This window comes from Camelus bactrianus, chromosome 18 (assembly GCF_048773025.1).
Source record: "Camelus bactrianus isolate YW-2024 breed Bactrian camel chromosome 18, ASM4877302v1, whole genome shotgun sequence".
In the NCBI taxonomy this organism is placed as follows: domain Eukaryota; kingdom Metazoa; phylum Chordata; class Mammalia; order Artiodactyla; family Camelidae; genus Camelus; species Camelus bactrianus.
In genome coordinates, this window is record NC_133556.1 from 7,097,520 (window position 1) to 7,114,938 (window position 17,419).

General features: G+C 50.8%; 1 protein-coding gene across 12 annotated transcripts in view; it reads left to right on the top strand.

Annotated features, from left to right (window-relative positions):
* Positions 1-17,419, top strand: part of CUX1 (cut like homeobox 1) — a 353,997-nt gene that overhangs the window by 69,637 nt on the left and 266,941 nt on the right. For all 12 annotated transcript variants that reach the window (XM_074345859.1, XM_074345857.1, XM_074345864.1 and 9 more), the window contains exon 2: positions 15,953-16,063. In XM_074345859.1, coding sequence (XP_074201960.1) covers positions 15,953-16,063 — 111 coding nt within the window. The remainder of the gene's footprint in view (positions 1-15,952; positions 16,064-17,419) is intronic.

The following is a 17,419-nucleotide window of genomic DNA, read 5'->3' on the forward strand; positions in this document are numbered from 1 at the left end:
TCTTATGTGGGGATTGTGTTGATTTTTTAAAAAAATTTAAATTAGCTAACAAGTCTGGAAGTACTTCCATTCCTCTCAGAAAGTTAGGGAAGTTGTGACCGGGACTTCATTCCAGTCTGCAGAAGTCCATGAATTTATGGTCCAGCTTATGAAGAACGGGAGTGCTCTGGCAGCGCGGTGCCAAGCGCAGAGCGGTTTGGGGGCTTTTGCAGCCCCTCAGATCCCTGAGTAACGGCGTGCTTTAACGCCAGCCTTAAATTAAACTCCGATAGAGTAAGTCATGGGGCGGGGGGGAGGCAGGGCTGCTGGGGAAGGGGAACCATATGGGCACTTTGGGGGCTCCTGAAGGATGTCTTCTGAACTGACAGCCCCAGAGATGAGGACCTGGTTCGACTAGCAAACACTGGGCTTCAGAACGCCCCCCCGTAGGTGTGGACCCCACCATCTGAAGGGATCACTTTCCAGTGAGTGTGTGAAGTGAGGCCACTCTCATGGCGACATCTACTCATATTTTTAGGATAAAGCAGTTGCTAAAATTAATTTCAGTCTGAAACTTGATGAATTCTCAGTCATGGAATTAACAGGTTTCAAATGGGTAAAAAAAAAAATTGGCTCAATTAAAAATAAATGTTTGCGCCAGAAACTTGGAGCCTGTCCCTAACAAATGGAATGTGCAGTTTTGTGCGTTTCAGAGGGTCCGTCTGCCTCTCTGTCTTTATGGAGGAAGTACGTTCACACCAGAAATGCACAGATCGCCAGCTGCGACCCACCGGCAGTGGTCTCTCATGAGCTGTCAGTACTGTCCTTCATGGGTAAGGCCGGCTGTTGGTCCATATGAACAATAAGATGCCACCTGCTCCACAGGGGCCTCTGGGCTGACTCCGGTGCGCAGCAGGTCACACGTGTGCTGCTGCGTGTGGAGTACGCAGTACCAGGAAGGCAGCCTCCTTCCAGCCAGCACACCAGTTGCCTCTAGTCTTACGAGGTCCTCCTCTGAATGCAGATCGAGGAAGCTGTTTAGGACACTTGTGTGTTTCATTTTCTTCTCAATGGGGTTTCAGACTTCCTCCGCCCACCTCTGCCCTCTCGGTGACAGCGCAGAGCTCCACACCGTTCAATATTGGACATCGTGCTTTGACACCTTGAAGACTTGGCCGCTCCAGGGTGGGTCGGGTTAACACCGCAAGGGGAGAACAAGAGGCTCTTTATTGGGAATTTGGGGATTCTGCTCTTAGTTCACTAGGAGACTTCTAACGGCAAAGAACGAGTTAGGCTGCCTGGGTTTTGCTGGTTTAAGGATGACACACAGGGCATGGTAAACACTGGACTCTTTTCACGCTCAGCTCCAGTGCTGAATAACACCCAGAGCGCCGCACCACTGGCCCCTCTCCATCTGCCAGATCGCAGTGAGTTCAGCTGGGAGAATCAAACACTGAGTAACCACGTTTATTTTAGCATGCGTGCATTTCAAGAGAAACTCGTGTTCCTGGATTCATTTAAGTAGCAATAGTAATGCAGAAAAGCTGGATTTTATCACTAGTTTTTGTTTAAAAAAGAAAGAAAGAAAGAAAACCAGCCTTGGCCAGGTGTCTCTGTAGTACCAGTGTGGTGAAGTAATCTGTCCTACCTCCGTCCAGCTGTGAGGTCCAGTAGCCCGCCCCAGTCAGCCCCATCAGGGCCAGGGATCTGGCAGGGCGAGGTCACCGTGTGAAGGGCAGCTGTGCTGGGAGGGGGAAGCCCGTTCCCCTGCTTTAAACCACAAGCGTCTTTTGATAACTAGGAAAATTGGCAAGCAGAATGATTGAAAACATGTGAGAGGTAACTGGATCTAAGTTTCAAGTAGTACATATTTGAAAAGTTTTCCCCAATGTAAAAGTTACTCTTTAAGAGCCTTAAACTAATAAAAACAAGGAAATTCCATGTTACGGCTGCCACTCGGCCTTTCCATTTTTATTCCAGCAGTCAGATTTGACAGGTCCGATGCTGATTGGCCCTGGGACCCCCGCAAGTGTGCAGACCGGGGAGAGGAGCAGAAGCTGGCAGCAGCGGGGTCGGAGAGAGACGCCACGGCTTTCCAGCGCCAGGCTCATAATTCCATTTTAGTATATCCTATTTTCTCCTCTTGCGGCTGCTTCCTGTATTTACTTTACCCACCAAAGCCAATTCAGGATTCTTTTCGAGGCATTTCTCGTTACTTTCCTTTCCCTTATGTTGACCTCCCGGCAGATTTTCCTGGGGTGGCTAGGCTGGACCTCTCTCATCCCTTGGCTGAACTGCATTACCTGCTCTTAGGGTCTCTTCGCTCTAATCCATTCCTCCCGTCGTCGCCAGAACTCTTTCTGAAAAATTGCAGTGATCATCAGTAGCTAGAGAGGCAGCGACTCATTGATTCAACAGAGTCGGATGCACATTCAAGTCTCCAGTGACCACCCCCTCCCCGCCGCTGTCTGTTCCTACCTGTTCCACTTCCTCCTTTCCCAGTGGCCCAGCCAATAACGAGTAGCTTTTTTTTCACCAGTAAGCTGAGGAAATTGCCTCCACCCCCTCCAGGTAGGGGAGGGAGAGGACGACAGGAAAGGGAGGCTGGGGGATTTGAAGACCAGCATCACCAGTTCCGCCGTTAGGACACAATCACAGAACTTTAGAAGAGGAAGGAACCCTAGAGTTTTCCCCCTGGTGCCCCAGAGCCCACCATCCCCACGTCAGCCCCAAGCCTGGGGCACTTCTGAGAGCTTCCTTCTGTAGTGGACAGAGTGGTATGAGGTGCAGAAAACGTGCCCTTTTCCATCTTGCTCTGTGAATGTGTGATCTTGGTTAGGTCACCTTCACCTCTGAACCTCCGTGTCCTCGCTCATTGGTGGAGCCAGGATGATGACCGTGTTGGAAGATCACTGTGGCGATTAAAGATGACAAGGAGAGTAAAGAATGAGTTGATAAACTGTACCCGCAGCTGTTTTTCATAACCTCTGCCCATTCTATGCCTTCTGGAATCCTCCCTCTTCTTCCCCCCCACCCCCCGCTACCATGAAACCTCACCCATCCTCTGGAACCATCTCGCTCTCTTCCCTATGAAGTCTTCCCTGATCCTCCCAAAAGGAAGTCCTCTCTCTTCCTCTCAACTCCCAGCTGTCTAGGTACTGCTCCTAGCGCATCCTGCCTTATAGCATCTGGTTATCTTGCTAAATTGTAAGCTCCAAGCACCGGTGTGGTTTGATGCCCTTCTGGCCCTGTCAGGAGGAGCTCAGGAATGCCTCTGCTGGGTGGATAAGTTGACCAAGGAAGGGGCCAGGTTGGAGGGGAGCCATGTCCCGGAGCATTTGGGTGGAGTGGCCGTTCCAGGGGACAGAAACCTTCAGTTTCCTTTGTCCCTTGTTTCACACAGGTGAAACCGGTCACATCCTTTTTTTCTGAGAGTCTGGTGTGCAGGCGGAGTCTTCATGGTCAGTCCATGTTCTTTGCACCTCCCCGGTGCCGTGTTCCCACTGCAGCCACGTGTGCTGAGTCGTTGCTCTTAGCAAGTGTGCGCAGTTTCTTTAGTCTAACACGGGTGTATGGAAATCCAGTGAAACCCATCAGGGAGACACTTAGGGATGGGGTTAAAGCTAGGAGTAAACCAGAAAATCCTCTTTTGTCTCAGTTCCTGTTGAAAATCGTGCTAGAATGAACCTGCGGGTATGCTTTCCAGACTTAGTAAGGAAAGTACGCCGAACAGAATTGATATTGCTTTTGATGGTTTGACAATCTTGATTATCATTTCAGATCTATAGCAAGATTTCCTTTATGTTTACCTTAGCCTGGCAGAATCAAATATTTGCTGGTGTAGAAGAAAGTGGCTGCTGCTTGTGCGTCACTGCCTGTGGCCTCCTGCCTGTGATGGGACCATGTGGGCAGAGAAACAGCCAGAGAGTGTAGCCGAGGACGCTTGGCCAGAGTTGCTGCCCGGTGCTTCCCTGGCAGTGTCCTGGGGTCCAGGCCTCTGACTGGTATTGCTGGGGGGGCCATGGCGTGGAAGGTGTCCTTTTATAAATCACTCACTACAGGGAGTTGCCTTCTGCCCCCAGACCAGATCAGGATCCTCTCCTCCCCCCCAACAAGTCATAAGAGGCAGAGCACACAGAGAGCCAAGAACAGAGGGTACAGGGAAATGTCGTTCCTGGGCCAAAACAAGCGGCGTCCTTTTACCGAGTTAAAAAATCTCCTTGATGTCTGTGTAATTCAGAAACAACATCTAGGTGGGGAGGGTCTGACTCAAGTGGTAGAGCACATGCTCAGCATGCACAAGGTCCTGGGTTCAATCCCCAGTACCTCCTCTAAAAATAAATAAATAAACCCACCCCACCCCCCAGATCTCTTAAAAAAAAAAACAAACAAAAAACAACATCTAGAGGTGGGAAAGACAGGTGATGAGCCCCTGAGCTTGGAGAGATCACAAGAGAGATGGGGAACACTTTGTAACTGGCATTAATTTTCTGTCTCAAGAACTATCCCCCCCCCCATTCCCTGTGGGCCCCTGAGGAGACCATAGAGTCAAGTTGAAGAAGGGGCCTGTCTGCACTGGGTGAGAGCTTGGAGGTATTGGAGCTGCACGGGCTGCGGGCTCTGGATGTGAATGAATTGGGGCCCCGTTGCATAGTTTGTTGTAATTGTGCCGCTCTTGGAGTGGGCAGACTGGCAGCAGCCCTTCCAGGGCAGCTCACGGAGCAGCCCATTTTTCCCCCCTGGGTGTCCCTCTATCATAGCCAGAGGGGAAACTCTTTGAAGATTTTAATGACCCCATTTCAAATCACATCTCTGCTGTTGGCCCCTGGAACCCTCCTGTGATGTCACCGGTTGGTGCCCAGGACCCAGGTTTCCTGAGAGTGGCCAGCAGGGCTGGTGCCAGAGAGAGTGGAGGAGTCACATGCAATGTTCACTTTCTCTGCCGCACGAGTGTCATTCGTCTGGGCCATCTGGCTGGCAGCAGCTCTCAGCCAATGGCAGGATGTTGTAAACCCTGCTCACTGAACACGGCCCCCCAGATCTTGAAAATTAACTGCAAACATAAAATCGAAGCTGGCTCAGAGGTGGCATCTCTTGGCCTGACATCAGCTGTTCCAGGGCGCCTGCTCTGCCTCACTGATAGAGGTCTGTTACTGGTTTGGTTTTCCCCAGGGGCCACTTGGCATCTTGCAACTTTTACTTATAAATTCCAGGCAAAGACATTTTGGGAGCTTTTTGGAGTTTTTATGTGCTAATTAAAATGTGAGAAGGGAAGGCAGCTACAGGTAGAGTTGTAGTGCAAGCCACAGCTGCGATTTAAAAAAACCCAAACTTGACAGTTTCAAAATGGTTATTAGCACTTCACCTATAACTGTGATAGCTTTTACCTTCCATATCTGTCTCTCATGCCCCCCTCCATCCCCGTAGTATATAAAAAAGAGAGCTAAGTGGGGAAATGGGAGGATACTTTATCCTTGCAGGAGATCGTAAGAACTACTGTTTCTGTGGAACTTCTTTAATTTATAAAAGTTTTGCTTATTTTTATATGTCATGCAGTTTGCCACCAACCCTTCGAGCCTGGGTTGGTGGCATATTTCACAGATGAGAAAACCAAGGCTCAGGGCATCTTGGTGACCTGTCCAGATTCTTGCAGGTGGGTCAGAGCTGAGGCTTCCCCAAATGCTGCTGCTTTCTTCCTAGACTTCACTGGTACCAGAAGAGACAGGGCTCTGTGCAGAGTCACCCAATGTTGGGTCACAGGTCTTCCACCACTTGCAGAATAATGGAAGAACACGTGCTCTGCTCCTAGAAATCTCATTCAGCCGGTGGCCCACTGAGCCCGCTTTACACGCCTAATAACCCCCGCAGCGCCCGTGTCCTCGCTCACACACCGGGTTTGTTCAGCGCCGCGTCTGTGCTGGCAGATGTTTGTGGCTGGCGCGGCCCCGACGGAAAGCCAGCGAGCAGGCGAGCCGCTGGGCGCGGCGGAGGCTTCTGTCGCCAAGTGTTTTCCCAGAGAAGTGGAAGGGAACCTTTGCCAGAGTGGCTGGTGCCCCAGCAAATTGATGCCTGCCAAACAATAGAAATAAATATTTTCAACAGACAGAAATTTTGGCTCCTGAAAGTATTCAAATTAGAGGCTTATTTCTGAAACAAATACTTTGGGAGGAAAACATTTACTAGCATAGAGGAGATCGGAATCACTCCTTTTGGCAGGGCCATGATTATTTTTGAGATTAAAACACGTTTTTCCTGCTCCTGCCTCATTTTTAGCCCCTGGCTTTGCCTCCTATTTCCTGGAGAAAGTCAAGTGCGTTAAGCTGGAACTCAAGAAAGAGGCGTTTGTCGGGGTTGACCGCCCAGAACCTTGGCTTCCGTGGAGTTAGTTATCCGGGTCTGGATTCAGATCCCAGCTCTACCCCTTCCTGGTGTGATTTGGGCTGAGCCAGTCATCGGATCATCCGTTTCTCTAGTCTGTGAAATGGGGCGGCAGTATCTGTTTTGTAGCAGTTAAAAACGTCATCCCCAGAACCCGGGGAGTCATTCTTTGACTGTCACTGTCCATCACTGTCCAGTAGAACTTCCTGCATTGATGGAACTGTCGGAACCTGCGCCATCAGATACAGTTTCCACTAGCCCTTCATGTGTGGCTGCTGCAACCGGGAAACGGAATTTTTGATTGAATTGCAATTTGCATAGTCCCAGGTGGCTTGTGGCCACCGTTTTGGAGAGTGTGGTTCCCATTCACCCACCTCACTCCATTAATTGGTCCCTGGTTCCAATTAATTGGTTGACAGCTCAGCCCACTAAAAATCTCTTGAGTCTCTCTCTCTCTCCTTTGTGAATCGGGGAGTTTAGTGGGGGGGAGGGTGTCTCTGATGTCCGTCTCCTGTCCTGCAGCCAGAGCCAGAGGGGCAGGTCCACTGAACAAGGCAGGGAGATGAATGTTATAGCCACAGATTCCTACCTCCCTCTAGCCCCCCAGATCAACCTTCATGGACATTTTAGAATTTTAACAAGATCCCATTTGGGTTGTTTTTTTTTTTAATTGAAGTGTAGTTAATCTACAGTGTTGTGTTAATATCTGGTGTACAGCATAGTGATTCATTTATACATATATATTCTTTTTCATATTATCTTCATTATAGGCCATTACAAGGTATTAAATGTAGTTCCCTGAGCTATACAGTATGACCTTGTTGTTTATCTATTTTATATACAGTAGTGTGTATTTGCAGATTTGTCTCATAATGTGTACCAAGTGGAAAGAGAATGATAAAAGCCACGGAGTCGAGGGGCCTGTGCCCTGGGCGTTTGTTAGCAGGTACGTCACGTCCATGTCCAGCCTTGGTCTCCTCATCTGTGACATGGGATCAGCAAACTCCTGTGGCTGCCTCTCCCCCAAGTTCCTCCTGAGGCCCATGGGATGGTTAGTGCCAAATGGGCCAGACCTCAGCAGGGGAAGGTGGAGGCTGCAGCCTGGGAGTTGGGGGAACAATCAGAAGACAAGGGGCTCACAGAAGGGGCCTCCACGTCAACCCAGGAACAAGACCACCAGGGGAGAAAGTGATAGCCCAGGAAAATGAGATAACCAGACAGCAAGGGCTGACCCCAGGGGCACCGTAGGGGTGGGGTGAGGGTGGGGTGCAGGAGAAGAGGAAGAACTTACAGACTCCTCGGAGACGTGTAAGATCGATCAGAGAGGTGAAGCACTTCTGCCACTCGGAGCTGTGTGTGCCTGAAAGGCTGCGGCTGGCAGGCTGAATTTAGTTTTGTGACATAGCCAAAGAGAGCGGCAAAGAATGCCACTTATGAAACAGACATTTCTGTAGCTCAGAAGTGGTGAGATAGCAGTAGTTTCATATGGTTCGATTAATACGTAAAGCAGGATCCTTTTAGTTCAGGTTAAAAGACGTCCTTCCCTCCCTCCCCACCCAGTCCTCTGATCTGCCCGTATCTCATTATGCATCACCGAGACGCCGTCTCTCACGTCTCTCTGTTTAAATGAGAGTCTGGCAAGTATTATATGTAGCGCGATGCTCGTTGGGTACATCTGGCATTTTTGTCTTTGCATAGTGGGTTTTCGATGGGGTGAAAAACAACAAAAAACAAAATCTTGGTTCTCTGTTGAAATTTCTCAGTCCCGAGGAATTCGCGGGAAGGCTGGTATGACAACTTGGTACTCAGAGCTTTTGTTAGGCCGATTTCTTTGTGTTTATTCAATCTGATTTTCTGAATAGGTAGCGCATTTACTTGCTCTGAAATCAAAATTCTGTTTAAAAATATGATAAATCTGTTCCCACCTCTGTCCCTGCCCACCTTTAGATGGAAAAACCACAGGTAGTCAGTGTATGTTAGTTCCACTGGAATTTCTTAGATTGGAAAATAATATCAAGTCATCTCCCAAAATCAAGAAATACTGAGTATATACTAGATGTATAGTACATACTTGACGTACGGTAACTTTTTTTAAGAGGTAAAGGAGCATGAGAAAATGGTCTTTATTTGAGATGGGATCAAGGTGGAATAGCGAATGGAAAGGACAAACTGACATGATCATGTGTTTCATCTTATACGTGGTGGGAGTCTGTATGCAGTCTGGTCTCTGCCCACCCTTGCAGGCACCCCCCACCCCACCCACCCCTATTCCTGATCCGGGACCTTCTCTCTTCTCCTTTCTCTGGGTACCAGGACCCCTACTGTGCACTGTGGGACCCGACCAGGAGGTTGTGTTCTGTGCATTCTGTCCATTTGACTCTAAACTCAAGATGGGAGAAGATAGCTAACGACACTGTACAGGTTTCAGCGAGGGTTGAAACAGTGGTTCCAGTGAAACCCCCAGACGACTAGAAACTTCAGCTGTAGGCAGTCCCTGCACGTTCCTGGTTGTTCCCTGAGTCAGAGAAGCACAGGGTGTGATTAACCCATCACCCGTCAGAGCTCGCTTCTCGTCTGCCCAGCGCAGCCAGCGTTTACTGTGCACCTGCTACGTGCTGGGCGTCCCCGGGAGCCGTACTTTCCCTCCCCTCTGTCCGGAGAGCATCCTTGCCTACCCTAGACTTCTCTAGCGGGTGCTGTTATTTTCGTGAAGCTGTTTCTGATTTTTCTTCCAAGCAGAATTTCTCTCTCTTCCTTTGAACCCTTTTGCACTTACTCTGGACTTGCTGGTATAGCAGTTAGTTTTATTTTGCCCTTCTTTTTCTTTCTTTTTTTCTTTCTCTCTTTCCTACCTCCCTCCCTCCCTCCTTCCCTTCCTTCCAGCAAATTCTGACTGACGTAGTCTCTCGGTATCCAAAAGGGACCCACCTCATTTACTCAAGTCCCTTATATAAAATGGCGTAGTATTTGCATATAACCTAGTACATCCTCACGTATACTTTAAATCCTCTCCAGATCACTTATACTACCTAATACAATGTAAATGCCATATAAATAGTTGTAAATACAATGCAAATGCTGTGTAAATAATCGCGGACTTGTGGTGAATTCTAGTTTGCTTTTTGGAACTTTCTGGAATGTTTTTTTCCCGACTATTTTTCATCCCTGGTTGCCTGAATCCCTGGATGCAGAGCCCACAGGTACAGGGGGCCGACTAATGTGCCCCAGCACCGCGTGAAGTGAGCAAAAACCTCAGCGCTTCCAGCCTTTGGAGCGCCTGGCGTTGACCAAGCATACAGGCAAACAAGGAACTGCAAACCAGGATCGCAGCCAGGAGGCACAGTTTAGGGCGTTGGACACACACCTTCCAGGGGCGGAAGGGGGCCAAGGGGCAGGGGAAGTGGTATTTGAGCAGACAGCTGACAGTTTCATAGAAGAGAAAAAGGAAAGGCTTCCAAGCAGGGGGAACAGTCTGTGCTGAGGGCCCGAGGTGAGAGAGGGGCCCTAGCCCTGGGGCGGGGGGCACTGGAGGGAGGCCGGTGGGACCTGGAGGTCCCTCGGTGGTCTTATCCAGGCCCCCTGGGAAGTCCCTGAGGCTTTTGAGCAACAAATGAAAGCTCTGATTCATCCATGACTTGGCATGTCCTCTCTCCTGCAGGATGTGTGTGTGTCCTGGTCACCTTCCAGCTGTGTGGCTATTAATGCCCATGAGAGGATGAGGGCTCCTTGGTCTTGTGTCGAGGGGCACCCTTTGCAGCTCCCTGTACACACGCCGTCCTGCCTTTGGTCGCTCTGTTTTTCTCCATTTGTTCCTCTTCCCTGCACTGCCTTCTGTGGAGATTCTCCCGGGCCGCGTGCAGGTCCGTCGAATTCCATAGAACTCCGGCCACCAGTGTGGGGGTGCTCACTGCTGGCCCACGGCCTGACGTCACATGACTGAATACTGTAACTGGGATTCAGATTTTTGCATCACCCAGCAGTGAATCAAAGATTGTGGGTGGGTGATGGGTAAGAATTAAGTGTCTGAAAAAACTCTTGGGAAAGATTGGGTCAGACTTGGTTCTCTACTTAAACTTACAAAAGTAAGTGAAAACATTAATGTTTTCCTAGGGAATTCTGCAAGGTTCTCCTTTAAGCAGAAAGACCATCATCCGTCCACACACCCGTGAACAGAACAAAACGCACTTCCTGCAGGACCACGGAGGAGTGCTCTGCTGAGAATCAGGCATTCCTGGGCCCTTATCAGTCCTTCAAGCCTACGGCTCCTTACAGGGAAAAAATGAGATTTTAAAAGATAACTGCTTGCTTTTTAGGAGTTGTCATTACATGTACGTGTTCAAAATCCAGAAGGCACTAAAATGGTAGCTGGTGAAAGGCCCCACCACCACCCTCGCCCCGTGCCCCTGCCGTTTCATCTTCCCAGAACGAGGGACGGCACCAGGATCTTGTGCTGGAGCCTTCCAGAGTGATCTCACGTATGAGCGCATCCTCCCTCTGTGCGCGCACTCAGGGTGGATGTCCTGCTTGCCCGCCGGCACTTCTAATTGAACACAGTGTGTCCACTTTGGCCCCAGCCCCCTCTCACTTCTGTGCCCAAGCCCCCGTCCCCCAGCGGACCTGGCCTGGGCTCTGCTTCCTCTGAGCCCTCATTCGTGGACAGCAGCAGTCACAACTGTGGATTGTGCAGGGGACTCGGGGAACCCGGAGGAGGTGGAGGGTGACAGGGACTGAGGCCGTCCCTGCCCATGGGCTTAGCCGAGATGGGCATCTTTCTTGCTGGCTGTGTGTTCTGCCTTATCCAACCTCTGCTTTTGGTCCACCAGCCTGGTCCTCTCTGTCTTACTGCTCTTCCATGCCCGCCTTGTTTCTTTGGCTGGACCGTGGGCACCTGGAGGTCGAGGTCAACTTGTGATTGACTTGTGCATCCCTGGAGCCCCCAGCCTAGCTCAGGATGCTGGTGGCAGAGGTCTGACCTGAGGTCAAGCATGTGGCTCTGATGGTACAGAAAAACTCCCCTTGATGGAGTGCTCACTATGCCAGGAAGTGGACCAGCATCATCTCAGTTGTCTCCAGAGAGGGGGCGTCGTTTGACCCAAACCACACAGGATACAGCACGAATGGAGCCTGGATTCCAAGCCAGGGCTCTCTGAGGTCTGGGGGATCTTCGGATGTCCTGTGCAGGGGGCCAGGGTGGGGGTGACACAAGGAGACAGGTGGGTGAGCTTGGGGCCTTCACCTCTTTTCAGCCCGAGCAGCTTCTGTTTGCTCAGTGATTCTGCTGCAGGAAACAAAATGGAAAATGCTTCAAGGGCTCCCTCATGCAGAAACCACGGCTGGGCTTTCCTTTTTCGTGCAAGTGCTCTTCATTTTCACTAGTAAAGCCACTTTAAATTCTTGCATAGAACCTGCTGTTGATTAGTGGAAAGATAAGCCCTAAAGAAATATCATATGAACCAACTCTTTGGATTAAAGTCAGACAGTAAAAAGCAATACTTCACTTGCATCTCTGTTGCAGTTGGCCAGTGTTTCCCCCACCAACTGAGGGATGCTGGCGGGGGGAGTGTTGGGGGAAGGGGGCCGGTGTGCACTTGCCCAGAGTACTGGCAGGCCTGGCCGGGGGGCCTCAGGGAGAGAGAATCTCATAAAAGTGGCAGCGGCACCACAGGCATCCCCCAGCTGAAAACAAACACCTGACATTCACTTTAAAGGCGAGCAGTTCCAAACTGATCATTGACATTAGTAAGAGAATTGTTTTCTTTGGGAGAAAATTTCCCCATGGTTTCTTTTAAACAGGCAGCTACATGGTCACTTTTTATTTTTTGTGTGTTGAATAAGCCTCTAATACTTGGCTGAGAGGCTGGAGTTGGGCCAGAGAGAAACCTCCAGTGTTAGGAGCTTTGCCCTTTGAGGATGTGTCAGAACCGGAGGAAAAGCATCCAAGAAATTATAGTCAGGAAAACAGGACTACAGCTCTCAGTCAGTTCCCCAGTATATTGGAGTGAGGTGTGCCCGTGTGCACGGAGCACAAGCTCCCAAGCCAGAGGGCTTTCCCTGAACCTTGTCGCTTCCTGACATCCGTCATCTCATGACGACTTTGAAAGATACCCCCACAGTTTCTGCATCCAGGTGCTGTCCTTGCACGATGCTCTGTGGGTACCCTCTCTCTTTACGCTTAGTGAGAAATACCTGTCCGTGTTCAGAGCCCATGGGTTTGCTGCTGGGTGTTTCTAGCAGGAGGATAATCCTAAGGAGCTCGGAGAGGGCTCCTTCCGCTTCCTGCCCTGGGAAAGCTGGGGCTTGACGGAGTGGTGATTTCCGCGACCGGCTACCCTCTCCTCGTTCATCAGCCCTGAAGCTGGCCAGCGTGCAGCGCGTTGTGCAAGAAACAGCTGTTGTTTTGACAAAGGACGCCCTGGCCTCACTTTTTTGAATCATCAGAGTGAGTCAAGGGGTCATCTATTCCCAGCCTCTGTCCCCAGGCAGGTGGACACAGAGGCCATGCTCATGCATAACGTGGGACACACAGCATGTAAACTATTTCTAGAACTATATGTGTTCCTGTTTTTTCACATTAACAGTTTAAAAATATACATAACAATAGTATATTTTGTGGTTCTTTTCCAATGAGGTAATTCACGCACATGGCAAAATAGCCAAAAGATTTATACTGAAGAGCCTGTCCCTTCCTCCCCAGCGCCGGCTCAGAGCCAAGCACGGTTACAGGCATCTTCTGTATCTTTCTAGAGACAAACAAAGCTTACGGGGGCATATGCATAGATACTCTTTTAAACAATGTAACATTATTTTGCACTTTTCTTTTTTTGCTTAAATATACCTTGAAGATCATTCCATCCCAGATAGTACACTGCACAGGACTGCATTTTTTTTTTTTTTTGACCATTGCAAAATAATCCTTGAATGGATTTGCCAGTACACTATTGCTGGACATTTAGCTTGGTTCTACGGTTTTTGTATTTGAGGTTTTTTTTTTCCTGGTTTTTTTTTTTTTTTTTGACTCTTTGTGCGTTTTTAATGCTTTTCAGATGTGGGGGCTCTCCGTGCTCCTTTTTACGTGTCACCAGTGACTCCGGCTGAGGTTCTGTATTTCAGGCCCCCATCACCACCTCCCCTGAAGCATAAAATTCCCTTGTTAATGTGTCATTATAGGTGACACTTGGAGGAGAGACAGGCTGGGTAGATAATAAAACAGTGTTTGGCTTATGTCTCATAGCTGTCTCCTCCCTTTGCATCGCCCCCAGAGCCTTAGGAAGACTTCGTGTCCTTCAGAGGGATTCGGTGGTGGTTTTTCCAGGGGATGCGGTCAAAGACAGTGAGCCGTCAGCTTGACCAGCCAGACCCAGGGCGGCAGAGGCTCAGCCTCTCCTCCTCGCTGTGCTTATCTCTTTCCATGGTGGTGGGCGGCGGCACCGTGTGAAATTCAGAGAGCCCCGTTGGTTTCTCACGGGGGCCTGCATATGTCTGTTGGGTAGGGAGCATGGTGGGCCCCCGGAGGGTCCCCGCCTGAAAACAGCAGGTCACCCCGGGCTCCCAGGCCCCGCCACCCTGAGATAGAGGTGGATTTGTTTGCATTCCAGCAAGCAGCCTGTGCCAGGCTCAGCCCTCCTGGGATCTGCCCACAGGGTCGCTCGGCACTGGGCTGGGATCGGGGTAGAGGGGAGCCGAGGGTCTCGTAGACTACATGCTTTTCGATACCTCCTGCAGCGCTCCCTCCACTGTCCCCGAGCTTTCCACTAGATGGAAGGTGGGGTCGGGGCTGGGACCCCACAGTCACCTGTGTGCCCCCAGCATCCAGCAGCAGAAGTCATCAGATGCCCTCTGTTTAGGTGACACCCCCCTCCCAGGAACTAGGATCCTTGCTGAAAGCTCTTTGTTTTCCTCCGTGTTCTGCCTCTGTGTGAGTGGAACCAAACATCAACTTGACTTTTTTTGGTCATATTTCAATATTGGCTTTTTCTTTTCCCCTTTCTTGAAGTCTCCTTTTATAACTGCTGCTGCTGCTGCTTAAATATAGATGTCTAAGCCCTCCTCCTTACCAGATTGTTTATATTTTTGAGAAGCCTTCTGCTTATCCGCGATCGCTCCTCCTCCGTCTCCATCCCCACGCTGCCACATTGCTTTCGGTTGCTCTTTTCTCCCCCTGCCTTCACTTGCCTGGGATGCGTTTCAAATGTGGTCTATCAAAATGTGCAGTGTTTCCCTCTTTTCTGCAGTAGCTTTGACATCTGTTCTTGAATCCTAGCCCACGGTATTCTCTGGGACTGGCTTGCCCAAGACTGGCTGTAATGCCAGAAGCACGGGAAGGGGGAGAGAGTGTGGTGTGGTGGTATCTACCCCACCTCCCCCACCCCGAGTTCCTCTCCCCCCTTCCTGCTTTTAAAACTGCCTGCCATTTCCAAGTTGACAGCACCCGAGATGTTTGTTCCAGCACTCTGCCATCCCGTCTGGCAGCGGCCCACCCTGTAGTGGTACGAATGAAGTGTTCACCAGCAGGGCTTGCAGACGCCTTGGGTTATTTCCGCCAAAAAGGAAGCCAGGTGGGTGGAGGGCGGTGGAGAAAGACTCTCGCACGCTTCCTGGATGTCTCTGCATGGATCTTCATCTTGGATTTTCCCCACCTTTCCTAGCTCTGCTGGGCCTCAGGGTGGCGATTCCTTAATGTTGAGAAGCCACTTGGAGCAGCCGCTTGAATCCTAAGCAGTGTGCGTCTTTAGTAGCTGAAGCCTTTCGGTGCCTACGGGAACGTGTCCTTGTGCTCCTGCTGTCAGCCTGGGACACCATCCTGGGCCCATCTGCTGCAGGCTTGTTTGAATCAGATCCTCTTGGCAGCTCCTCCCAGCGTTTCCAGGGCCAGGACACAGGTTCTCAGATGCTCTGAGTGTCAGTTTGTCGTGTGCAACAGAGGTCCTGGTGGAGCCCAGAGTCTCAGGGCAAGTTAAAGAATTAGAGGATAATGCTGTTTCCAGGTGCCTCACTTCCCAAGTTTACCAGATGCTGAAAATCATTATTCTTGGAACTTGCCTCTTAAGGTCCCACTTGAAAACAAGTTAACAGTTAATTCTAGCCATCCTGGACATGATGTCTGGCCTATAGTAAGCTCACAATAAGTGTTTGTTGAACAAAAGCAAATAGGGGTGACTACAGAAGATTCCAGGCCCACACTGTGGAAGGAGAGTCAGGCAGAATGTCTCGGTGAGAACCCAGAGTAAAATGGCAGGACTGGCACCCAGGGATGTGGCACGAAGAGATGCTTGTTAAGAACAGGAACGAGCGACTCCGGGGAGGGCTGACATGCGGGCGTTGGTCTGACTCTGGTTTTAGTGAAGAAAAATGCACCTGCGTGTTCTGTGGTGGAAACAGTCGCTTGTGCTGTTGATACACAGCACACCCAGCTGGGTGGGTTTGGTTTCCTTGAAGCAGCGCACGGGCCGGATGGGAGCCTCAGGGTTGTACGGGTCCCGGCAGCCCCGGGATCCCTCCTCCGCCCGCCCTCGTGTTCTGGTCAGATGCAAACATGCTCTCCTCCCCTGCAAAGTGCAATTACAATCGTGTCTTCCCTTCTGTTTTCTCTCCACAGAGGGAACTCGATGCCACCGCAACAGTATTGGCGAACCGGCAAGATGAAAGCGAGCAGTCTAGAAAGCGGCTCATCGAGCAGAGCCGGGAGTTCAAGAAGAACACTCCAGAGGTGAGGTGGCATTTCCGTCCTGGTCTCTCCGAAGGGCGGCCGGGGGGGTCTTACTATCCGAGGGCACGTTCAGAAGACGCGTCGTAAGCCGTTCATTCCTCACAGAGCAGCGATCGGCTGCTTCCTCTCCGCCACTCTCCGCCCTGTCTGCGCACCACGTGCGGGCTGGGGACGCGGATTCAAGCCCGAGCTAATTCCAGGTGCACGTGCTGAACAAGCTGGGTGTGCGAGAGCGCATGGCCAGCCGTGTGGGGGGTCAGACCACTCCAGCCTGTCCGTGCCAGGGTGCCCACGTGTGTAGGCAGCCCACTCTGGGTCCTCAGGGAGTGTGAGTACAAGGAGGGATGGGGTGATGGGGCCTTGGAGGCCCCCTTCCCCGCGCTGGGGTGGGCGGGGCATCTGCAGGGTGCTTGCATCTGAGGATGCAAAATGCCGCCGATTCTTGCAAAACAGACATTTGGTCCGGTCGGGCCTTTTACACGCCTCTGGGTTTCCTGAAATATGCTTTAAAGGGCACTGGAAATGTGCTCTTTGCACGCTCCTAATTTTTTCTTGGACGTATGTGTTCCGAGGACAGCGTTTAGAGTGGCTGGGGCAGCCTTTTCCTGCTGCGTTTTCTTGGTCCCTCATTCCCTGAGTCCCTGTCTAAGGCGCCAGATGAAATAAAAAGAAAGAGGGGTTTTACAGACAGCTGAGCAGACGTGGGGATGGCTTTCCAGGGAGCCTCTGCCACCCGGGCCCACGGCGGCTCTCGTGTCGCGGGCTCGCCCCCAGCCTGCTGCACCCGCACTCGGGTGTGAGTGCGTTACAGCTGCTCAGAGCTCCAGCCCTGACTCCCTGCCCTCCAGACTCTTCCATGGGGACCAGGGAACAGGCCCGGAGGAAAAGCTGCTTCCTTGGAGGGATGCCTCTAACTTTTTTAATCGTCCTGGAAAATGATATGTGAATTGAAAGTTTTAAAGTGGACTCGTGAAGTGTTCCAAAGGAGCTTGCCGTTTAAGGGGGCGTTATTGTGAATCACGAGGGGAAGCCAATAATTAACCCTCTATTTTCAGAGTAAATACTTCGGGAGAAAAAACAGGGTAGTGCAGTGGAAAGAAGGAAGCCTCTAGGGGCAGACCCACTGAAGTATTTTCAGTTTTAGACCCACTGCTTACCTGCTCCACCCTGCCCATAAACTTGGATCTTCCACGTTTCATCAGACCAGACGCACAGGGCGGAGTAATTCACACCTGAGGGTTGCCCCCTCTGCCTCTGGCCCCGGGGGGATGGGCTGTGGGGGTGGGGATCTGCTAGTCTCCACGACCCGCAACTAGCTGTCATCGCTGTGTTCTTACTGCTCTTCCCTTGGTGACC